General features: G+C 42.2%; 2 protein-coding genes across 2 annotated transcripts in view; both read left to right on the top strand.

The window, feature by feature from the left end:
• LOC124511660 (zinc finger protein 729-like) overlaps positions 1–24,846 on the top strand; it is an 84,523-nt gene that overhangs the window by 54,307 nt on the left and 5,370 nt on the right. The window lies entirely within an intron of this gene.
• LOC124511557 (KRAB domain-containing protein 5-like) lies at positions 8,117–23,506 on the top strand. Its single transcript, XM_047078880.1, has 4 exons — positions 8,117–8,131; positions 12,425–12,551; positions 13,060–13,155; positions 23,346–23,506. The coding sequence occupies exons 1-4, from the start codon at positions 8,117–8,119 to the stop codon at positions 23,504–23,506; spliced, it is 399 nt and encodes a 132-aa protein (XP_046934836.1).

The raw sequence follows: 24,846 nt of genomic DNA, 5'->3' as shown, positions 1-24,846 counted from the left end.
ACTATGTACTTGGAGCCCAATTCTGAGTTTTTCTTCTATAGTTTCAGTGGCTTCCACTCCCACAGGCACCCACAAATTCTGCTACAGCATAGGAACAGTGTGCTGCGCAGTCCTAATCCTCCCACACTCACGTAGAGGAGTTAACTCTCCTTGAGCAAAAGCCTGCACTCAAATCTCATAAATTAATGGGAAGCCTTGCCAACTGACTCTGGCTTCAGGGAGAATCACCTGGAGCACTGAATTAAGCCAACACTGTTGTTTCAATCCACACCAATTGACAGAATCTGAGGAGGGGGGCATCAGCAAGGGTCGGTTTTGAAACGCCACACGGGATCCCTTTGGGAACCATTTAGGGAAGTAAGGAAGGCTATGGTTATTATCTAGGTTTAAACCCATTTCTTCTCCAGTGATCAGAGTTTCTGGACATTGGAAAAAAGAGACTTACAAATTTAAGAGCCAAACACACCTTCAGCTCTTTAGCCGACCTTTCCCATGTCTCCCTAATTCCCAATGACAGGGCTCCAAGGAACCACAGGCATCTTCCTAGTCCTCCCTGTCAACTGGCTTGGAGAAACTACTCTCTGCACTGGGAATAAAACTGTGTGTGTCCTTACAGCTGAGCTACACTTTTAGTGCTCAAACCCAGTGCTACCAGCAGCCCCTGCCTCAGAGAGCTAAAACAGTTTGAAAAATATGGGTCTCCCATAAATAACAATGTGTCCCTGTCTATGAATTTATTCCTTGTGTCTAGGCCTTTTGAGCATTACACACCCATTTCTCCTTAGTTTATCTGCCCCAATTCATTTACTGGACTGAGATTTCTTTGAAAAATGTCATGCCAGAAATTCTTTTTCCCGCAAAGGGGAAAATATCTAGATTTTGACAGTAGTAACCACATTTGGAAACAAGGGGAAATAAATGACATTTCAACGTGTTTTCTATGCTCTGTCTCTCATGGCACTTTAGCTGAGGTTAGTGGTACTGATCAAATGATCAGTACTATTGGATGAGCTACCAACCGTCTTGTGAGGAAAATGTTCAACTGATACTGGCACACTCCACAGTGCATCACTCATCAAGCTTCAAATAGATCCGTCAAAATCTCTGCCCTGAGTTAATCATTGCCCCATAAATAAGGAAACCCAGCAGGGCAGCAAGCACATAATAGAGGAATACAAGGCTTAGGCCCTAGATCAATGGTCACTCTCAAGCCATCTTGGGCCACAGCTGCATGGAAGGCCAGGACTTCGGACCATGACAACCATGGGGTCAGGGGCTGGAGAGCTTGGGGTGGAGGTTCCGGGCGATAGGAGGTTCCTGGGAAGGAGAGTCCTGGCAAGGGAAGGGGATACTAGTCCCTGTATGACCCCTATTGTACCTGAGAGAAAACCCAAAGGCTGAGGATGGAAGTTTGATTAGGACCCCTGAGCAAAAAATAACATTGCTATCTGTCTTTATCTTTTGTTGCCAACGTTCATCCACTAGTGATGTCGATTCCCACTGAAAACTGATTGTTCCCTGAAACACCCATGCAGTCCTTTTCAAAAGAGTCCAGGTGATAAGGATAGCCAGTACTTTTTACCTTCAGTTGGGAGGAATGGCAATAGACCTGTTGAGTAATGCCTCAGGGTTCCACAGAGGGTCCATTCTATATGTGACAAACTTAAATGTTATACTACATGACAGTAAGTTTTCTGCAGGCTCTCCTTTGTTATAGTATGACATAATATCTTTCTCTGCTCCCCTTCTCAAGGTTCTTTGCATGACACCAGCATACACCTGTGAAAACTTGTGGCTTTAAAGAGACATCAGGTGCCCAAAGAAAAATTGCAGTTTGCTCAAAACCAGCTTAGATATTTAAGTCACCTGCTGTCAGAACAAGGACTAGATTTCAAGACATCCTGGAAATCAAAAACCTGAAACTAAGTACCAATTCTGAGACTCTCTGGGACTGTTTGTTCATTTCTGAAGTTTGGAATCAAACTTACAGTTGAAAGTGCATATGCTTTACTAAAACAGGACAAACCTTACCCAATTATTTGAAAAGAGGGGGATAACACAGTAATTGAGACTTGAATGAAAAGTCTAAATCTATAAAAGCTTCTGAAAGTCAACACCCACAAATCAAGCAACCCAGATAAGAAATGGGCAAAAGACATGAATAGACAGTTTTTGAGAGAAGATAGCCAGAATGCTAACAGACCCATGTAAAGATGATCAACATCCCTCATCATCATGGCAACACAAATCAAAACACGGACGAGATAGCACTTCCCACCTGCCAAAATGGGTAAAATTAACAACACAAGAAACCACAGGGGTTGGTGAGGATGAAGAGAAGGGGAACCCTGTTGCACTGTAGGTGGGAAAACAAAGTGGTGCAGCAGCCATTCAGGAGAACAGTATGAGGTTTTAAAATAACTAAAAATGGAATTAGAGGTGCTTGGGTGCCTCAGTTGGTGGAGGGTCTAACTCTTGATTTTTCTCAGGTCTTGGTCTCATGGGCATGGCTCAAGCCCCACATGGGGCTCCAAAGTGAGCATGGAGCCTCTCTTCCTTTCTCTGCTACTCCCCATTCACACTTGCTCACAATCTCCCTCAAATAAATAAACATTAAAAACAAAGAACAACTTAGTTTCAATCCATGGTGGCCAAAGTAAGATATTTGTATGATTTAACTCTTCCTACATTTCTTAAGACTTTTTTTTTTTTTTTTTTTTTTTGCAGGCTTGCACATCATCTATACTGGATAATGATCCTTATACCTCATATATTTTGTGTTTAGGGCTCATTTATGGTTTTCATGCTTTGTGCATGCACAAGCTGAGGGATCAACCTATTGACAGGAAGTAATCACAAGTAGATAGTGTCCTGAGATAACAGCTACCCCAAACATCCTTGTCCTAGGGAGCATCTTTGCAACTTTCTATACCCTGTCTTCCATCATTACAATTTTTCTCTTTTTCAGTAGGCCACCTGGAAGCAAGTAAACAACCGGGGCTTAATCAAGGCATTTTTCCCAACTGTCAGGACATTTATCCTGAGTGACAATCACTATGTGTTCACGCTCTTCTCCGTAGCCTGGAGAAATTACAAAGCCTCCCATCTCATGAGAAAAATGCAGTCTGTTGTTCTTCCTGTCAACCATTTATATATTCATGTCTCCAAGAGTGTTAAGGTCAATTACACATCCGTGACCTTGTAAGTAAAATTGTGACTAAAGTAATCTATTCTCGGGACGTCTGGGTGGCACAAGTCAGTTCAGCCTCAGAGTCTTGATCTTGGCTAAGGTCCTGTTTTCATGGTTTGAGTTCCAGCCCCACATCAGGCTGTGTGCTAAAGGCATGGGATTCTGTCTTCCCTTCCCTGCCTCTTCCTCTTCTTGTGCTCTCTTTCTCACATACACACACACAAAATAAATTAGTTAATAAACTAACCAAAATATATCTATTCTAGTAATAAATAATCCATTACAGGCATGAAATGAACCCTTTTATACTTATCATATAAATAGCTGTTCAAATATGTTGTTAATGGCCCCAGCAATCAGGCCAGAATCTCATCAGTAATATAACAGTTTGTCCTGTAATATTGAAGACATACTTTAAATTATCTTTGAATGTGTATCTTTCAATATGAGAGATTATAGTTGTGCAACATTTTTCTGGGCATGAAGTTTGAAGACTGTTGCACAAAGACAGTTCAAAAGTCCTTCAAGAAATAGGGGTAAGGGAAACTTTCTGAATTTTAATGTGATTGACCACAGGTGAAGGTGTAGGGAAAGCTAGGTTTTAGGGAATGCAGACATTTGAGACCAAGTGTTGAACATTGTGCCTTGTGTCCTAGGAGAAATGTTGACGTCTTGATAGATGAAATGCTCACGGAAATGCATTAGTGTATTTAAGTGTTTTCAGTCATAAGTGTAATAGTGAACTGCCTGAGACAGAAGAAAATGCAGGTGGATGTGTCAGCTGATACATATAAAAAGAATGCTTGTAGGTAGTCAATAATGAATAGACATTTCCAGGCTGAGGCACTGAAATAGATAGATGTGCTGAAGTTCACTTGGTCTATATTGAGCTTCGATGTCAAATGATTCTTTTGAAAAGAAACAGGTTACAAGGATAGTCTTTCCAGTCTCAATTTTCTTAAAAAATGTTTATTGATTTTGAGAGAGAGAGAATGGGATACTGAGGGAGAGAGAGAGAGAGAGAGAGAGAGAGAGCAAGTGAGAACCAGGGAGGGGCAGAGAGAGAGGGACAAAGAGAATCCCAAACAGGCTCTGTGCTGTCAGAGCAGAGCCTGATGTGGGGCTTGCTCTCACAATCCCTGATCTCACAAACAAAACCAAGAGATGCTCAACCAACTGAGCCACCCAGTCTCATGTCAACTTCTTAGTTCAACCTGAACAACTGGAAAGGGACAGGAATTCTGACACCCCCAAAAGGGGATAGGACATTCTTGCTCCATGGGAGTTTCAGGAGCCAACCCATTCATCACCCTGTTTTCTATTTCTGAACATCTAGAGGTCAGTCAATTGTTAAAAAGTAAATATACATAGACTTTGTGAAATGGAAAGAGGGCCCAGCAGTGCCTTCAACTGTCTCTCTTTTGACCTTCGTCTGTCCTTCCTAGCTGATTCCATTCTTCTTTCCAGGTCAGCATTTAGCTCAGGAAGAAGCCCCAGCAGGCAAAGGATCGCAGGATGGAAAAGGAAACTACCTCCTCCAGCAACAGGCACTGCCCTGAGCCAGCAAGACCCCACATGCCTCACAGCAATGCAGTGATTGGCCTGACCTTCACCACCTGCATGTACACCACCCTTCGTCCTACATTTTCTTTATATAAACCTGGAAGGATTTTCGGCAGGTTGGGGACAGTGTTTGAGATGTTGGTCACCTCTCTTCTCAGTGTTGGCCTCCGTGAAGAAAATCTCCTTCTTGTTTTATCACCATTCATCTCACCGGTGTTCTTGCCGACTCCGGGGGTCCCACACACACCGGGTTTGGCCACTTACCACTGACAAAATCCAAAGGCAGAGAGATGAGAGGTGGCGAAACACGAGAGGAAGTTATGTCAGGGAGGCTGACACTACAAAGATGGCTGAATAACGTCTCAAGGACTGTCTCCAAAGTGCTGGATACACTTCCAGGTGTATGGAAGGGAAAAGGGGAGAGGTGGGTGGAGGGGCAAAAGGAGTCAGGACCTGCAGGTAGACAGTGAAGTCTGTCATTGTCCTGGAGTCAATCCAGGGTGGGGTCTTTCTGCTCAGGGCAGTCCTTGAGGCTTGAGGGGTAGTTCCAGTTCCCCTGAGGGATATTTTGTCTTCAGGGTCTTCCTCCTGAGCCAGGAGACAAGCTGGAAGGAACCTAGTGAGGAAGTTTGAGGTCAAAATTGAGGCAGCAAAAGTCCTCCGTCTTGTCCTTGGATTTGGTCATCCATGAGTGGCAGAACTGGGTCTGTGGGAGCCACTGGAAACAGGTGCTCCTGTACCCTTGGGTCCTGCTTACAAAGTCATTACCACAATCTATCCAATAAACATATCCCTCATCTCCCATTGTTAATACGTGTGTGTGTGTGTGTGTGTGTACATGTGTGTGTTGAGAACACTTCCGGTAGCCTCTCTTAGCAAATCTCAAGGGTGCAATACACTAGTACTAACTATACTCACTGAGGTGTAACATTCACTGCTCACACATCCTGCATTAGTAGTGCTTTTTGCCATTTGACCAACATCTAAACATTTCCTCCATCCTCAGCCCCTGGCAACAAACTTGCTAATCTTTAATAATTTTGCCATTTTTAAGATTTGCGTGTATGTGATTTCATACAGTATATATTTCTCTGTATGTGGTTTATTTCACTTAACAAAATATCCTCTGGCAACCTCTAAGTTGCTGGCAATGGAAAAATGTCCTTCTTTTCTGAGGCTGATATATATACCAAGAATAAATTAGATGAGGGTCCTCTACTAGGAAGGAGTTAATAGCAGAGATGAACATTTAATTTTTATTTTATTTTTTTATAGTTTATTGATTTATTCCAGAGAGACAGAGAGAGAATGACCAGGGGTGGAGCAGATAGGGAGACAGAGGATCTGAAGTGGGCTCTGTGCTGACAGCAGAGAGCCCGATGTGGGGCTCAAACTAACCAACTGCTAGTTCATGACCTAAGCCAAGGAGGGACACTTAACTGACTGAGCCATTCAGGTGCCCCTAGCGATGAACCATTTATAAAGAGTTATCTGCGTGGCAGTGCAAACATGTTTGATAAACATTTGCTCTTTCCTTTTTCATTGAATGTAGATATACTTCCTCCTTCTTGAGTTGTAAAGCCCCACCCCCTTTCCTTCATTCTAAATGGCATATAAGCATCGATTGCCTGTCTTTGAGCCTCAAATCTTTGAGGTTCCCATCATGAAGAAATTCTTTTTTTTTCTCTTTTGAACCTGCCTGATGTCAGTTTAATCGTTAGACTGGCCAAAGAATAGAGCACAGATGAAGGAAAATCTTTCCTTCTCATACACATTCATCCTGTTTTTGAAAACTGACCTCTGTTCTTCAGAGCTACAATATAATGTGAGACAAGAATTGTTTTTGTGCTACAAACATTGGTCATCATATTTCCAGTTTGGTACTCTTTGGTTAAAAGAGAAAGGGGGGGTGGTGGTTAAGAAGGAATGATGGGAGGCTTCCCCAAGAGAAAAAAGGTTACTAAGTTTAATAGGAAGCCTTGTTGATATTTTAATGCCACCATTTTGAATTGTTCAACTTTATGCTTTTAAGTGGTTTCAGTTTCAGGCAGCAGCACAACTGTCTTAGATCACTCTATATTTTACTGTGAGAAACCACTCAATATTTTCTAGAATGGCCAAAATAAGGAAAAGAGGATAACACCAAATTTCAGTGAAAATAATGAGGAATTAGAAATCTCAAATATTCCTGGAAGGAGTTAAAAAATGCATTCAGGGGCGCCTGGGTGGCGCAGTCGGTTAAGCGTCCGACTTCAGCCAGGTCACGATCTCGCGGTCTGTGAGTTCGAGCCCCGCGTCAGGCTCTGGGCTGACAGCTCAGAGCCTGGAGCCTGTTTCGGATTCTGTGTCTCCCTCTCTCTCTGCCCCTCCCCCGTTCATGCTCTGTCTCTCTCTGTCCCAAAAATAAATAAACGTTGAAAAAAAAAAATTTAAAAAAAAATGGAAAAATAAAAAATAAAAAAAAAATGCATTCAGTTGGGAAAACCGTTTAGCGGTGACTTAAGAAAGTCAACTTTGCTACTGAATGGGAGCATTTTACCATTCCAAACTGTGTCTCTTTGGCATAAGGATTACTTTAAAGGAGCAGACAAAGGAAAAGGTTTGAAACCCTTTTGAAAGAGGCATTTGCATGTATAAGGGAAAGCTCCCCGTGCAAGGGTGTCTCCCACTGCATAGAAGAAAGAGGGGGGATGTGTAAATCCCCAGAAACTCTGATCAGTGGAGAAGGCATGGATTTCAATCTGGACAACCACCAGAGCTATGATCGTGCTTTTTGTCTGGTCATCTTCCCAAATACGTCCCAATAGGATCACTTGTGGAATTTCAAAAAATGATCATATCCCCCCTCCCCCCCCACCAGATTCTGTCAATCAATGTTTGTTAAAACAATGGTGTTGTTTTAACTAAGCGCCTCAGGTGATTCTAAAGGAATCCAGGATGAAGCACAAGGGTTTCCCAGTAATTTAGGAGGGGTGAGTGCAGGCTTTGGCTCTAGGAGAGGTACCAGGGTCTCCCCTATAGGAGTTGGAGAGGATCAAGGCCGTGTAACAAAGTGTGCATATGGTGTAGCAGCATTTGTGGGGTGTAGTGGCATCTGTGGGAGGAGAAGCATCTGTGGAAAGGAGAAGAGGAAAACTCAGAGGTTGGCATCCAATTAGGAGCTCAAAAAGTTCTGAATAGCTTTTTACACAAAGGAGTAGGAAGTTGGGCCTTTTCTACATTTCAAAGTCTGGCCTGCAGGTGATCAGTTTACAGGTGTAGAGGCTGTGTTAGTGGCTTGGAAGACATTTTCTGCGGATGCAGCTGTGAGATCTCCAGCAAAATCTTCAGAGAAGAAACCCAGGGGACCAGGTGAAAGAAGAAATGGCCAGTTCTCAGGTAAGCTGTGCATCTGAGGGCAGAGACCGTGCCCTGTGTTTCTCTTGAAGGCCCATGCAAACTGAAATCGCAAGTGTTGCTTTTTCTAGTTCTGAGATTTCTGCTTTATTTTTTCACCCAAGTTTTAACCTTTTCAGATGAAACTCAAGATTAGGTTTGTAGAACACTCTTCCCTTGTATCGCTGAGCCTTCTCCCCCTTCTCCAACTCCAAATTAAAGTTCTGCAAGTATTGAAAATATTCCCTTTGTGAACGATCCACAAGGGACGGCGTTGAGTCCAAGATTCCTGTTGCTGGTGGAGTCTGGTCCTGCATAGCACTCAAGGAAAACAGTTCCCATTTAGGTCAGATCTGGATTCTTAATCACCTCTCTGGAGACCAGGATGAAGAAAATGCACAAATACACAGGATGGATATGAGGCCCGGATTAACTCGAAAGTTGTCAGATAAAAGGGAGACTCTTGCTGCTTAGAATGTTAAAGAGATACCCCATTTTCAGGTTGTTTCATTCCAATTTCATTTCAATTTATTTCATTAGGTAGATTTACCGAGTGATATGCAGAAACCATCCCATTTCAACTGGAACAATCTTTCTTCTGGCAAAGTTTCTCTTTGCCTGTAGTTTCTGATGAAAGGAACAGAGGCAAAAGAAATGTCGATAGGATTAAATTTTCTTACAGTTTGCCACCCATTGATAAACACTAGATATAGGCAGAGTATGACATTGCTCAAGGAATTCACAATTGCCTTCATGTGAATGCTTTGCCAGAGGCAAAAGGGAAGCTCAGCTTGAGGAGAGCCAGACTGCCAGTATCCTGTAAGTCTTCTTGACTATCTGAAAATGCTTTAGAAACTTCTTTTATCTCTATGCCTCCAACTTAAAGCATACCAGCAGTGTCTCCTCAAATCCTGCTGCAGCCATTGGCGCCCACAATTCCTCTCCCTGTGCTTTCATGAAAACAGCTTTTTTGACCAAAGAGGTCTCCAGAATCCTTTCTTGACCACTTGTTCCCAACCCACATCCCACCCGTTGCCCCTGGACAATGAAGGCTCTCACCTTTGTGTAGTAGAGATAATGACTTCTGGGAGTGGAGGTTCTAAATCACTCAGACCTCCATCCTGTAGATTCTTAGTTTACTCCACATTCTTGATGCAAATCTATTCTTCTATTTAGTTTGTATTTTCAGAACAAGAAAAGAAGAATCCCATAGTTTACATGCTTGCACCTTCGAATCCTGAAACAGAATAGAGCAGAAATGAGGATTGAAACAAAAGCTTTCAATGAAACAGTATATGGTGGGATAATCAAGCACAATGGTCAAGAAATAATTCTGGAGATGTTGCATGATGCAAGATAGCTTATTGGAGTCGCACAGAGACTGGACCTGTGGGCAGAGAGAGCCATACAGTGACTTCATGAAGCTTATATGTCCTGGGGGGGAGGGGAGCTGCATGCAGTATTAGATCACAAATGTTCCTTTTATTTTTTTTTAAGTTTATTTACTTATTTTGAGAAGGGGACAGAGCATGTGAGTGGGGGAACAGGGAAAAATTGGGAGAGAAAGAGAATCGCAAGGAGGCTCCACATACTCGGCAGCATGGAGCCCTACTGGGGGCTCAAACTCATGAACTGTGAGATCATGACCGAAACCACAACCAAGAGACAGAGGCTTAACCCGCTGAGCAAATCAGGAGGCCCTTCCTTTGAATTTCTGAGTGTAAAACTGCTTCTGCAGGATTTCTCTGGGGATTACCATTCAGTTCAACGTTACTTATGGAGATGTATAGGCAGTCAGGAGACCCCTTAAGAATGTAGCAACCAGCACTTACTTGATGCTTATTAAAACTGCAGGCTCTAGGTCAGCCTTCTCTGGTGAAGGTGCACATTTTCCTGTTTGTATCCCTCATCATACTAGATTCAGAAATAATAGCTGGTTTATGTATATCACTCAATGTGTTTGTGTTGACAGTGTGAATAAAAGACCTAAGCATCATTATCCAAAACTAGATTTATGAGTGTAATATCATTGAAGATGTTTCTTAGTTTCCACGACCATTTTCTGCTCTTCCCTTGTTTTCTGTAGTTTGTGTGAGAGACGGGGAGATCGAGAGAACAAGTGGAGAAGGCACAGAGAGAGAGAGGAAGAGAGAGCGACAATTTAAAAGCAGTCTCCCTGTTATCATCGCAGAACCCAATGTAGGGCACATACACAGGAGCCTGGAGATCACAATCTCAGTCAAAATCAAAAGTCAGATGTTTAACTAACTGAGCCACCCAGGTGGCCCTCCACTCTATCACTTTTAATATGTATATAACTGCTTTCTAAATGTATGGGTGTGTGCATGAAGTGTAAAACAGCAGATCACTTTTGTGTGGACACTTTCTGGTTTCCATCATTCTTTTCAGCTTTCACACGTGTTACTAACGTTGCTTTAGGGTCCCGTCTGGATATTGACCACTGTGTCATTTTAGATCAACTCTAGGTCAGATAACCCGGGTTAAAACAGAATCTCTTCCATGTACTGGATGCTTGACAAAATATCCACAGAGAAATAGAATAACCTGTTTGCTCTCATAGATGATAATTGTTTATAATTGTAAATATTATTCATTTTCCATTAATTTATGAAAAATGAGTAGATGCTCTCTACTAAGTAGGAAATGCTCAGAAAGGCTCCTTGTTGCCTTTTTTGCTATTCTAGTAGAACCTGTGGTTGTTATAAAACCCATGTAGTTCCAAGTACTCCTTGAGTTCCTGCCTTTGAATTCTTGCTCTTTGTTATTCAAATATCTATTCCCTGGCCAATAGGCTACTGTCTTGTCAGCAATGCAGAATCTGGGGGCACTTGGGTGGCTCAGTCAGTTAAGCATCTGACTCTTGATTTCAGCTTAGGTCAGTAGCTCATGGTTCCTGAGATGGAGCCCCAAGTCAGGCTCTGCACTGTCAGTGGGGAGCCTCTTTGGGATTCTCTCTCTCTCCCTCTCTCTACCCCTCCCCCATCTGCTCTCTCCCTCACTCTCTCAAAATAAGCATATAAACTTAAAAAAAAATAAAGCTCTTCAATGCACCATTGTGAAATTGTAATTCATATTAGAATATGCTACGTACATTGTAACACACCTAGACTTTCCATCTAAGAAATAGACACCAGGTATACTACGTGATGTGACTATAGTATTTAAAAATGTGGATGCCTTTGTTGATGCCTTCATTTTATAAATTCGCTTGGATAAACACAATATTTACACTGGTTCTTACCTCAAAGTAAGAAAATAGATGAAAGCATATCATTGTGTTGAAAAAGGTCTTCCTGCAGAAAGCAGGAAACCCCTCTAAGTCAGAACCAGTTTTCCCAATATACCTAAACAAACAGGAATTCACTTCTTGGTGAGTCACAGATAGAATGTATACCAGCTGGGGTTGTCACACAAAGGAAATGTGATTTTCAACAATTAAGGAGACCACAGGGAATCACTTCCAAAGCAGAGACCCCGGGAAGGGAATGGTTTCATATATAGTCAGTGTGGAGAGTTAGAGGGAGAGCCCATCACCTGATGTAAAGGTGCAGATCAGGTTACACTTGGGCCTGAAGAAAACAGTTGTATACAGGGGGGCCTGGGTGGCTCAGTTGGCTGAGCATCCAGCTTCAGCTCGGGTCATGATCATGCAGTCTGTGTGCTCGAGATCTTGCGGTTTGTGAGTTCGAGCCCTGCATTGGGCTCTGTGCTGGCAGCTCAGAGCCTGGAGCCTGCTTCCAATTCTGTGTCTCCATCTCTGTCCTTCCCCTGCTCCTGCTCTGTCTCTCTTTCAAAAATAAATACACATTAGAATGTTTACTTTTTGAAAGCAAGCAGTTCCATACCTACTCTGGATGTTACATAGTAAATGAGGTTTGTGCTCGCTCTTAGGTGGACAGTTTAGCATTATAATGAGGTCATGGTAACAATCCTCTCCCCGTGGTTGGCACCACTGTCTACCTGCTTAGGAGTGAGTCAGGGGATGAGCTCAGACAGGGTGAGTATAAGCTCTTTCTCAGATGACATACCTTTTGTTGTATACTTTCTGTTTCCATCACAAGAGACGATGGCCCTGGGGTGTTGTTGCCTGAAGTAACAGATAAGGTTGAAAGAAGAAGTGAAATAAAATGAGGGACTGAGGGCAGTGGGTATCAACAAGTAAGCAGTGAAGGTTAGGTCTTGGGGTCCAGCTGGTGACATTAACTCCCTCTTGCATCTTAGGTACCATTGTGAATGCTGCCTATGTCTACTTGGTAACTGTCTTATTTGTTGCAGGGACTGCTGACCTTCAGGGATGTGGCCATAGAATTCTCTCAGGAGGAATGGGGATGCCTGAACCAGAGTCAGCGAGAACTGTACAGGGATGTGATGTTAGAGACCTATGGACACTTCCTCTTCTTGGGTGAGGATAACTCCTTCCAGACTTCCCAAACCACACTCGTGTGTTTGTTCCTTCCTTTGAAGACTGTCTCTTGGAAACATCCTCTTTGCATGACTGGGATTCAGATCCCTGCAGTCAGAGAAAGAAGTAGAGTTTGTTGATATAGAGAAATATCTTCATGAGGTTTCCTTTCCAGCTGTAGATTCCCCTTCTTTACGGTGAGGTAAGAGCATCATCATCTGTAGATGAGTGGTAATTGTAAACATTGAGTGGCATAAAATGGTACTGCCCACTTAAGCTCCCAACTGCTACTCCTTCCTGTAGTGGTAGTACTTGGACGTGAGGTCATAATGTGAACATTGGAAATTCCTGTCAAGTATACTAAAGGGGCTTTTGGGCAACAGCATTCAGAAATCATTTTCTGGAATTCTACAATGTCCTCTCTCATGTACTGAGCACAGTATTGGGGTGAAAGAATCTGAGAAACAGGTATGTTCTTTTTTTTTTTTTTTTTTTTCTGAATAATCAGGCCTCATTGTGTCGAAACCACACCTGGTAATTTTTTTGGAACAAAAGAGGGAGCTCTGGGATGTGAAGAGAAAGAAGACGGTAGCCTCACCAGCAGGTAGGTGGGCATAAACAAAACAGATGACAGTGGTGATATGCAAATATTTAAAATATGGCTCAAGTAGCTCTCCTTGAATGGAAATTAGTTTGGAAGCCCAGTTTTATGTGTGTCCCACTCATAGCGGGACATCAGCTTTCCAACCCATCATACTCTTACATTCTTGAAGGATTCTTTGTTCTGCTCCAGTGATGGTCCATCACATCCACAGTGAGTGCCAGGAGACTCCCCTTGTGCTTTGAGTATCTCCAAAGTCTGAAAGCTTCTCCTTTGCTTTGGATGCCCTGGAGAATTCTCCATATTCTGAGAAACTCTATTGTAAGTCATTCCCAGTTTCTGTTTTCGTGAGAAGTGTGTCATAGTAGTGCTGGACTGAGTGGGTTTTGGTGTCCAAATCCCAAGAGCACTGGAGACAGGGATCACGTGATTCCCGGTTTGTGCTTTCCAATGTTCCTGAGGCTATAATCTTTTTTTTATTTTAATGTTTTTTTTGAGAGAGAGAGAGAGAGGCAGACAGAGAGAGCAATTGTGGGGGAGGGGCAGAGAGAGACAGAGACATAGAATTTGAAGGAGCCTCCAGGCAGTCAGCACAGAGCTTGATGTGGGGTTCGAACTCACAGACCACAAGATCATGACCTGAGCTGAAGTTGGATGGTCAACCAACTGAGCCACCCAGACACCCCACTGATGCTTTAGGCTTAATCATACAAAACTGAGATTCAGTAATTCCCTCAGATAAAAAAGCATTTTCTAAAATGAGAAAATCTCATGCTCTATTTCACTTCAGAAGCTTATTTTTCTTATGAATGATAATGAGAAATTTCCAATTTATGTCTTCCATTCCTCAATGGTGAAATAATTTGTCCATGTGTATTCTCATATTCCTACCAACATTAATGCCACAGGGGAACTAGAACACTGAGAACTTAGAACTCACAGCCTACCATAAAGACTCAATGGGTACGTTATTTCTCAGTAACTTCATAATTTTCATGTTTTTTCTTGTACAATAGAAACTTCCTGTGCCTTTGTCATAAATGTTTTCACCTTGCGTGGCTCTTTATGAGATTCATTTCTGACTTATTTGATGAAAATTCTGACATGGCATGTGCATCATGAGGTATGAGGGAGATCATTTGGGTTGACCTGTTGGTCTTGCAGAGTTTTCCTGATATCATTTCGTTACCTGTTCTCTCTTCTTTCTCCATAAGTCTCTCTAAGATGATCATTTGAATTGTTTGCCATGGCATAGTGGCTTGATATTTGAATAAAATGGTTACTTTCCTTTTGGCTGTTAGACTGTGATTTACATATTTGTTCTGGACATTTATTTCACAGCTGTCGTTCTGTGTCCTTTGAAGAACATTAGCCACCTGATCCCAGTGTCACCCATTACAGGTTCCTTATTTCCCGTGTGCTCTCTGCTGGATCCCTCCACTAGAAGGTTGATATTTTTTCTCTGTTAGCATTAAGTATCATATGGGAGGATGTGCACTAATCATCTCTTTTATTCTGGAAGCTTCCTCCTTCATGTCACCTTGTTTGTTGTCTGCTTTGGAAAATAAAGGATTCCTCCTATGTTTGCTGTAGGAATTGCTGTTTAAAGTAGAGATTGTGAATGAGAGTTCTGTCCTGTAAATTTCCATTTTATTCTGCACTCCTGTCCCATAGATTCTCTTCCTTATCTTTTTACTGTTGCTGCAAATAAAGAAAATGTGTATCACATTAGTTCAAATGCCTTAAAATTGTGAATGTAATCCAACACAAAACATAAAGGAGACCTAGACTTTTAATGCTATAGAAGACTCAAAAACAATACCTATTGGTATTTCTTTTTTTTTTAATATGAAATTTATTGTCAAATTGGTTTCCATATAACACCCAGTGCTTATCTCAACAGGGGCCCTCCTCAATACCCATCACCCACCCTCCCCTCCCTCCCACCGCCCATCAACCCTCAGTATGTCCTCAGATTTAAGAGTCTCTTATGGTTTGCCTCCCTCCTTCTCTAACCTGTTTTTTTTTTCTTTCCCTCCCCCATGGTCCTTAGTTTCTCAGGATCCACATAAGAGTGAAAATACATGGTATCTGTCTTTCTCTGTATGACCTCTTTCACTTAGCATAACACTCTCCAGTTCCATGCACGTTGCAACAAAAGGCCATATTTCATTCTTATTGCCAAGTAGTATTCCATTGTGTATATAAGCCACAATTTCTTTATCCATTCGTCAGCGATGGACATTTAGGCTCTTTCCATAATTTGGCTATTGTTGAGAGTGCTGCTATAAACATTGGGGTACAAGTGCTCCTGTGAATTAACACTCCTGTATCCCTTTGGTAAATTCCTAGCAGTGCTATCGCTGGGTCATAGGGTCGCGCTATTTTTAATTTTTTCAGGAATCTCCACACTGTTTTCCAGAGCGACTGCATCAGTTTGCATTCCCACCAACAGTGCAAGAAGGTACCCGTTTCTCCACATCCTCACCAGCATCTATAGTCTCCCGATGTGTTCATTTTAGCCACTATGACTGGCGTGCGGTGGTATCTGAGTGTGGTTTTGATTTGTATTTCCCTGATGAGGAGCGACGTTGAGCATCTTTTCATGTGCCTGTTGGCCATCCGGATGTCTTCTTTAGAGAAGTGTCTATTCATGTTTTCTGCCCATTTCTTCACTGGATTTTTTGGTTTTCGAGTGAGGAGTTTGGGGAGTTCTTTGTAGATTTTGGATGCTAGCCCTTTGTCTCATATATCATTTGCAAATATCTTTTGCCATTCCGTTGTTTGCCTTTTCATTTTGTTGATTGTTTCCTTTGCTGTGCAGAAGCTTTTTATCTTCATGAGGTCCCAATAGTTCATTTTTGCTTTGTATTCCCTGGCCTTTGGGGATGTGTCAAGTAAGAAATTGCTGCGGCTGAGGTCAGAGAGGTTTTTCCCTGCTTTCTCCTCTAGGGTTTTGATGGTTTCCTGTCTCACATTCAGGTCCTTCATCCATTTTGAGTTTATTTTTGGGAATGGTGTAAGAAAGTGGTCTAGTTTCAACCTTCTGCATGTTGCTGTCCCGTTCTCCCAGAACCATTTGTTAAAGAGACAGTCTTTTTTTCCATTGGATATTCTTTCCTGCTTTGTCAAAGATTAGCTGGCCATATTTTTGTGGGTCTAGTTCTGGGGTTTCCATTCTATTTCATTGGTCTATGTGTCTGTTTTTTGTGCCAATACCATGCTGTCTTGATGATGACAGCTTTGTAGTAGAGGCTAAAGTCTAGGATTGGGATGCCTCCTGCTTTGTTCTTCTTCAACAGTATTACTTTGGCTATTCCGGGCCTTTTGTGGTTCCATACAAATGTTAGGATTGCTTGTTCTAGTTTCGAGAAGAATGCTGGTGCACTTTTGATTGGGATTGCATTGAATGTGTAGATAGCTTTGGGTAGTATTGACATTTTGACAATATTTATTCTTCCAATCCATGAGCATGGAATGTTTCTCCATTTCTTCATATCTTCTTCAATTTCCTCCATAAGCTTTCTATAGTTTTCAGGATACAGATATTTTACATCTTTGGTTAGGTTAATCCTACGTATTTTATGCCTCTTGGTGCAATTGTGAATGGGATTAGTTTCTTTATTTGCCTTCTGTTGCTTCATTATTTGTGTATAAGAATGCAACTGATTTCTGTACATTGATTTTGTATCCTACGACTTTGCTGAATTCATGTATCAGGTCTAGCAGACTTTTGGTGGAGTCTATCACGGGTTTTCCATGTGTAGTATCATGTCATCTGCAAAAAGGGAAAGCTTGACTTCATGTTTGTCAATTTTGATGCCTTTGATTTCCTCTTGTTTTGTGTGTGCCGATGCTAGCACTTCCAACACTATGTTAAACAACAGCGGTGAGAGTGGACATCCCTGTCGTGTTCCTGATCTCAGGGAGAAAGCTCTCAGTTTTTCCCCATTGAGGATGATATTAGCTGTGGGCTCTTCATAAATGGCTTTTATGATGTTTAAGTGTGTTCTTTCTATCCTGACTTTCTCAAGGGTTTTTATTAAGAAAGGATGCTGAATTTTGTCTAATGCTTTTTCTGCCTCTATTGACAGGATCCTATGGTTCTTATTTTTTCTTTTACTAATGTGATGTATCACGTTGATTGATTTGCGAATGCTGAACCAGCCCTGATGCTCAGGAATGAATCCCACTTGATCATGGTGAATAATTCTTTTTATATGCTGTTGAATTCGATTTGCTAGTATCTTATTGAGAATATTTTCTTTCATATTCATCAGGGATATTGGGCTTTAGTTCTCTTTTTTTACTGGGTCTCTGGTTTAGGAATCAATGTAATGCTGGCTTCATAGAATGAGTCTGGAAGTGTTCCTTCCCTTTCTACTTTTTGGAGTAGCTTGAGAAAGATAGGTATTATCTCTGCTTGAAATGTCGGGTAGAATTCCCCTGGGAAGCCATCTGGCCCTGGACTCATATTTGTTGGGAGGTTTTTGATAACTGATTCGATTGCTTCGCTGGTTATGGGTCTGTTCAAGCTTTCAATTTCTTCCTGTTTGAGTTTGGAAGTGTGTGGGTGTTTAGGAATTTGTCCATTTCTTCCAGGTGGCCCAGTTTGTTGGCATTAGATTTTCATAGTATTCCCTGATAACTGCTTGTATTTCTGAGGGATTGGTTGTAATAAATCCATTTTCATTCATGATTTTATCTATTTGGGTCATCTCCCTTTTCTTTTTGAGAAGCCTGGCTAGAGGCTTATCAATTCTGTTTATTTTTTCAAAACACCAACTCTTGGATTCATTGATCTGCTCTACTGATTTTTAGATTCTATAGTGTTTATTTCTGCTCTGATCTTTGTTATTTGTCTTCTTCTGCTGGCTTTGGGGTGTCTTTGCTGTTCTGTTTCTGTTTCCTTTAGGTGTGCTGTTATATTTTTTGGGAGGAATTTTCTTGTTTCTTGAGATAGGTCTGGATTGCAATGTATTTTCCTCTGAGGACTGCCTTCACTGCATCCCAGAGGGTTTGGATTGTTGTATTTTCATTTTCCTTTGTTTCCATATATTTTTTGATTTCTTCTCTAATTGTCTGGTTGACCCATTCATTCTTTAGTAGGGTGTTCTTTAACCTCCGTTATTTTGGAGGTTTTCCAGACTTCTTCCTGTGGTTGATTTCAAGCATCATAGCATTGTGGTCTGAAAGTAGGCATGGTATGATCGCAATTCTTGTATACTTATGAAGGGTATAGTCTTTAATTTACAGTCTAGTTTGTCTGATATAAGTATGGCTATTCCAGCTTTCTTTTGAGTTCCAGTAGCATGATAGATAGTTCTCCATCTCCTCACTTTCAGTCTGAAGGTGTCCTTAGGTCTAAAATGAGTCTCTTGTAGATAGCAAATAGATGGGTCTTGTTTTGTTTTGTTTTGTTTTGTTTTCCATTCTGTTACCCTATGTCTTTTGGTTGGAGCATTTAGTTCATTTACATTCAGTGTCATTATAAAAAGATATGAGTGGGGCGCCTGGGTGGCGCAGTCGGTTAAGCGTCCGACTTCAGCCAGGTCACGATCTCGCGGTCCGTGAGTTCGAGCCCCGCGTCGGGCTCTGGGCTGATGGCTCAGAGCCTGGAGCCTGTTTCCGATTCTGTGTCTCCCTCTCTCTCTGCCCCTCCCCCGTTCATGCTCTGTCTCTCTCTGTCCCAAAATAAATAAACGTTGAAAAAAAAAAAATTTAAAAAAAATAAAAATAAAAAGATATGAGTTTAGAGTCACTGTGATGTCTGTAGGTTTCATGCTTGTAGTGATATCTCTGGTACTTTGTTTCACAGGATCCCCCTTTGTATCTCTTGTAGGGCTGGTTTAGTGGTGATGATTTCCTTCAGTGTTTGTTTGTTTGGGAAGAACTTTATCTCCTTCTATTCTAAATGACAGACTTGCTGGATAGAGGATTCTCATCTGCATTTTTTTTCTGTTCACCACATTGAAGATTTCCTGCCATTCCTTGCTGGCCTGCCAAGTTTCAGTAGATACATCCGTCACGAGTCTTATTGGTCTCCCTTTATATGTTAGAGCATGTTTATCCCTAGTTGCGTTCAGAATTCTCTCTTTATCCTTGTATTTTGCCAGTTTCACTATGATATGTCATGCAGAAGATCGATTTCAGTTCCGTCTGAAGGGAGTTCTCTGTGCCTCTTGGATTTCAATGCCTTTTTCCTTCCCCAGATCAGGGAAGTTTTCAGCCATGATTTCTTCAAGTACACCTTCAGCACTTTTCTGTCTCTTCCTCCTCTGGAATCCCAATTATGCGTATATTGTTGTGTTTCTTCATATCACTTAGTTCTCTAATTCTCCCTCATACTCCTGAATTTTTTTTTATCTTTTTCTCAGCTTCCTCTTTTTCCATAATTTTATCTTGTAATTCACCTATTCTCTCCTCTGCCTCTGAGCTGTGTTTGCCTCCATTTTAATTTGCACGTCATTTATAGCATTTTTTAGCTCCTCCTGTTTCTTAGTCCCTTGATCTCTGTAGCGATAGATTCTCTGCTGTCCTCTATACTTTTTTCAAGCCCAACGATTAATTTTATGGCTTTTATTTTATTTTATTTTATTTATTTTTCAACGTTTATTTAATTTTTGAGACAGGGAGAGACAGCATGAATGGGGGAGGGTCAGAGAGAGAGGGAGACACAGAATCTGAACCAGGCTCCAGGCTCTGAGCTGTCAGCACAGAGCCCACACGGGGCTCAAACTCACAGACCCCGAGATCATGCCCTGAGCCAAAGTCGGACGTTTAACCGACTGAGCCATGCAGGCACCCCTATTATTTTAAATTCATTTTTTATTATTTTGCTTAGATCGTTTTTGATCAGTTTGTTAGCTGTCACTACTTCCTGGCGTTTCTTTTGAGGAGAATTCTTCCGTTTTGTCATTTTGGATAGTCCCTGGAGTGGCACAGAACTGCAGGGCTCTTCCCCTGTGCTGTCTGGGGTAACTTGTGTTGGTGGGCAGGGTCGCAGTCAGACCCGATGTCTGCCCAGAGCCCACCGCTGGCCCACAGTCAGACTGGTGTGTACCTTATCTTCCCATCTCCCAGGGGCAGGACTCACTGTGGAGTGGTGTGGCCCCTGTCTGGACTACTTCCACACTGCCAGGCTTGTGGTGCTTCCTCTGTGGGATCTGGCGTATTAGCCAGGGTGGATCCGCCCGGTACACAGGGGCTGGAGGGGCAGGCTCAGCTCACCTGCCTTTGGTGCTCCAAGGTCCGCTGTGGGAGGGGCCCTGCAGCACGGGGAGGGAGGCAGACCCTTTGGAGGGATGGTTGCATAGGAGCACAATGTGCGTGTTTGTGCAGTTCAAGCAATTTCCGTGATGGGAACTGGCTCCCTTTGGAATTTCGGCGGGTGGATGGGCGAAGGAGTTGGCACTGGCCAGCACCTTTGTTCCCTGGTGAGCTGAGCTCTGTCCTCCAGGGTTCAACAACTCTTCCTCCCATTATCTTCTAGCCCTTCTGCTCTCTGAGCAGAGCTGTTGACTTATAACATTCCAGATGTTATGTCCTGCTTGGCTGTCAGAAAACACTCGGTATGGCCCCTCTGCATTTGCAAGTCAGACTGGGGGCTCTGCGTTGCAGGGCAGGCTACCCCTCCACTGCCCCGGCTCCCTCCCACCAGTCCATGTAGTGCGCACCGCCTCTCTGCCCTTCCTACCCTCTTCTGTGGGCCTCCTGTCTAGGCTTAGCTCCAGAGAGTCCATTCTGCTAGTCTTCTGGCGGTTTTCTGGGTTATTCAGGCAGATGTAGGTGGAATCTAAGTGATCAGCAGGACGTGGTGAGCCCAGCATCTCCTGCACTGCCATCATCCCCTCCTTCTGTCCTCCTCTGTATTTCTGAGTTTGTGTGTTTGTGGTGTATTTGCAAGTCACAAAAATCTTTCTCCACAAATAGATGTATAATCTGTAAGTCATTGAAAACATTTCTTAGTTTCAGGGAGAGTAAACATTTTTCATTCTATCACTTTTATTCTTTTGTATTCAATTGGTAATTTTTGTATTTTATGTGGAATCTTCACTTTTCTCTTTATGTTACTCAGTTTCATGGTTTTAATATATTTGCATTACCATCACCACGTTGAAACTTTCGGTAAACTTACTTTGAGGATTGTCTCTGTCTAATGGTTGGTGTGTTCCTCTTAGATGAATTTAAAGTCGGAAATCTGGATAAAGACACATATTATACTATTATTGCAATTTTGCCAGATATTCTTTTGAAAGATGAAAAACAACACTATTGTTCTCATTGATTACTGGGATAGATGGGTGAATTCATGCAAAACTGTATGGTCTGTGCTGTGTAGTAAGTGTTTAAGGAGAATGGTTGCTTCTGTTCACGATATGAGGCTTACTAATTTCCTCATTATTCTTCAAGTTCAAAGTCCTCCATGATTTCTTCTTGTGTTTTTTTTTTCTTGGAATATAGAAATGTGGCTCTTGAAGTGAAGATGTTGGCATGAGTTTCAGGTTTGTGAGAAATGTAGAAACTCAGACCCCACATAAAATTCGAAATCAGAATGTGAGTTTTAAGAAGATGTTCTGTTCGTTTTCATACATCACACTGACAATGTCACATTGACATTGAAGTGCACGCATAGCTCACCATCACTTTTTCATTATTCTGTGTCTGTTTTCTTCTGTAGTACATTATTTTGACAACTCATTTTGACGTATGTTGTAAATTAGGAAGTTTGGTGCCACCAGAATACTCTTTATGTTTCAAGATTATTGTGGGTATATATTATCCTGCCATACCCATGTGAATGTTCCATTTGGTTGTGATCTTTCTGCCAAAAATGTCATTGGGAATTTGATGGGGGTCGCATGAAATCAGTAGATCACTTTGAGTATAGTGACAGTTGAATAATTTGAAGTATCCCAATGTAAGAACATGGATGTGTTTTCACTTACTTCTTCTTTCAATTCCTTCACAATATTTTATAGTTTTCTCTGCACCAGTTTTGACCTCTAGCATTATGTAGAGTCTTAAGTAGTTTATTCTTTGTGATGCTACTGTAACTGTAATTATCTTTTGCGGGGGACTGTTCTTTGTTGTGTGTAAACCATGAATTCTTATTTGTTGGGTTTGTGATCTCCAATTTTGTAAAATTTGCTTGAGTTTTGGCAGGTTTTTCAAAATGAGGATTCTTTAGGGGCACGTGGGTGGTTCAGTTGGTGGAGTGTCTGACTGTTGATTTTGGCTCAGGTCATGACCCCAGGGTCATGGGATCAAGCCCTGCCTCAGTCTCTACACCTAACATGCAGCTTGCTTGAGAGTCTCTGCCTCCCTGTGCCCCTAAACTACTTGCACACACACTCTGTCTCAAAAGATAATAATTTAAAATAAAAAAAATAGGCATTCTTCAGAGAAGATGATAGTATCGTGACAGACTAGGAGTACCCTACCCTCATCACATCCCACAAACACATCTAGCTAACCACCAAACCGTCCTACGTATCCCAAAAAGCAACCTTAAGACTGACAGAGGAATTACCCAGCTGATGAGAGAGAAGAGGTACATCGAAGATTGTAGGAAGTATCGAGATTTGGCCGGGGGAGCAACAGATTATAGTGCTGCTGAAAGCAGGGAACTGTGGTTGTGGAGAAGTATGAGAGAGAGTGGAGCCCAAAGAAGAATGCACAAGGAGAACATTTCCCTAATGTCATTGTCTTGGAAAAGGAGAAGGCCTGTATTTTGTGCTTTCTTACAAACAGTGTGGCTTCAAGCCTTGAGTTTTGATGCCGGCGGGCTTAGCTTGGAAAGATCCAGGAGGGTACTGCCCTGTCCTGGACAGAAGGTAGGCTCACCACCTGGGGGTAGACAGCATGGAAACAGGGATGTGAAGAGCATTTGGGGCACAGGTGAGTGAGATTATTTGATATTCTAGGGGCCCTTCAATGAGGTGCATCATGGGGAACAAAGGAGCTACTTGGTTCCATTTCCTTCCCACGTTCCTCAGCATGAACACAGAGCACCCTGAGAGAAAGGGCTCAGCGGGGACACTGGCTGCCTGCCTTGCTTACAACAAGCCCCAAGCCCCTATGCTCTGGTGGAACTGCCCTTCTCAGTCAAGCCTGACTCAATCCCAGCAAGGTTGGCCCCTACCTCAGGGGACCTGCATAATCTGCTGCCCATACCACATGTGACCACACAGTTCTGCATGGCCTCAGTTCTGGTGGAGTTGATGTCCGGTCTCATCTCACAAGCAGACCACAGCATAACCAGTCAAAACTCGCCCCATTGAGGACAGGGTGCAAACACTGGCAGGAGAGCTTCTGCAGACCACTGGCGTCAAAGATAGAGCAGGAGGCATAACTGGCTATTTTAACATACAGAGGGTGGTGGAGATGTAGACAAAATGCCAAGATGGAAGAATTTATCCAAAATGAAACAACAAGATTTGGCCGTGGCCAGAGATTTCAGTGAAACACTATATCAGTAACATTCCAAATGGAAAATTGAAGGCAACTATCATAAGGATACTCACTGAGCTTGTGAAAAGAAGACAGCAGTGAGACTCTGACTACAGAGATAAGAGGCTTAGCAAAGGAAGAGTGACGTAAAATGCAATGAATGAGATGAGAAATGCACTAGACTCAATGAACAGCATGTTGGAAGAATGAGAGCAGCAAATTGGTGGCCTTAAACACAAAATAATGGAAAATAGTGAAACTTAAGGAGGAGAGAGACAGAGAGACAGAGTAGAACTATGCAACATGAAATAGCCTTAGGAAATCAGGGACGCCCTCAAAAGTGATAAGATTTATATTACAGGGTCACAGAAGAAGATGAGAAAGGGGGTCAGAAAAGTTACTTCAGGGAATAATAGAAGAAAGCATCCCTAATCAGTTGAAGGAAATAGACCTGCAGATTCAGGAGGCACAGAACTCCATCAAAATCACCAAAAGGAGGCCAACACCAAGACATCTTGGAATCCAATTAGCAAACTATGGTGATATTGACAAAATCCTAAAAGCAGCAACACAGAGGAAGTATTTCACCCATCCTGAAAAGCATAAGGCCAGCTCAAGATTTCTCAGCAGAAACTTGGCACCCTGAGGGAGGGACATGATAGATTCAAAATGCTGAATGGGGAAAATAGGCAGCCAAGAACAGTCTATCCAGGAAGACTATCATTCAGACTAGAGGAGAGAGAGAGATTTCCAGTCAAACAGAAACTAAAGGAGTTTGTGACCACTGGAACAGCCCTCCAAGACATGTTTAAGGATAGTCTTTGACTTCAGAGGAGAGACCAAAAGTGAGAAAGACAAGAAAGTATCAGAAAACAATCTCCAGAAACAATGCCAAAAGTAATAATAAAATGGCAGCAAATAGGTATCTAGTCAATGATTCCTTTGAAGGGAAATGTACTGTGCACTCCAATCAAAACACATAGGGTGTCTAAATGGATTTAAAAAAACCCAAACCGATTAATCTGCTGTCTACAAAAGACTCCATTTAGACCTGAAGTTGTCTGCCAGTTGAAAGTGAGGGGCTAGAGAAACGTTATCATGCAAATGGATGTCAAAAGAAGGCCAGTGTAGCAATATTTATATTCGACAAACTAGCCTTTTTTTGTTCTTGTATTGTGGTTATCTCCTCTTGGGTACCAGGGTAATGCCAGCCACCTAGAATGATTTTCAGTGGGTTCCCTG

The sequence above is a fragment of the Lynx rufus genome, unplaced genomic scaffold (assembly GCF_022079265.1).
Source record: "Lynx rufus isolate CCGP_SWC_20201006 ecotype Redwood Valley unplaced genomic scaffold, mLynRuf1.p SCAF_16, whole genome shotgun sequence".
Lineage (NCBI taxonomy): Eukaryota > Metazoa > Chordata > Mammalia > Carnivora > Felidae > Lynx > Lynx rufus.
The sequence above is the reverse complement of the archived record's forward strand: the minus strand, read 5'-3'. Positions and strand labels throughout refer to the sequence as shown.

What these genes read in the sequence shown, in the direction of transcription:
- LOC124511557 (XM_047078880.1), top strand. An exon ending in TGGACACTTCCTCTTCTTGG is followed by an intron (nt 12,552 to 13,059) that starts GTGAGGATAACT and finishes CTGAATAATCAG; the next exon opens with GCCTCATTGTGTCGAAACCA. An exon ending in GACGGTAGCCTCACCAGCAG is followed by an intron (nt 13,156 to 23,345) that starts GTAGGTGGGCAT and finishes GTGACCACACAG; the next exon opens with TTCTGCATGGCCTCAGTTCT.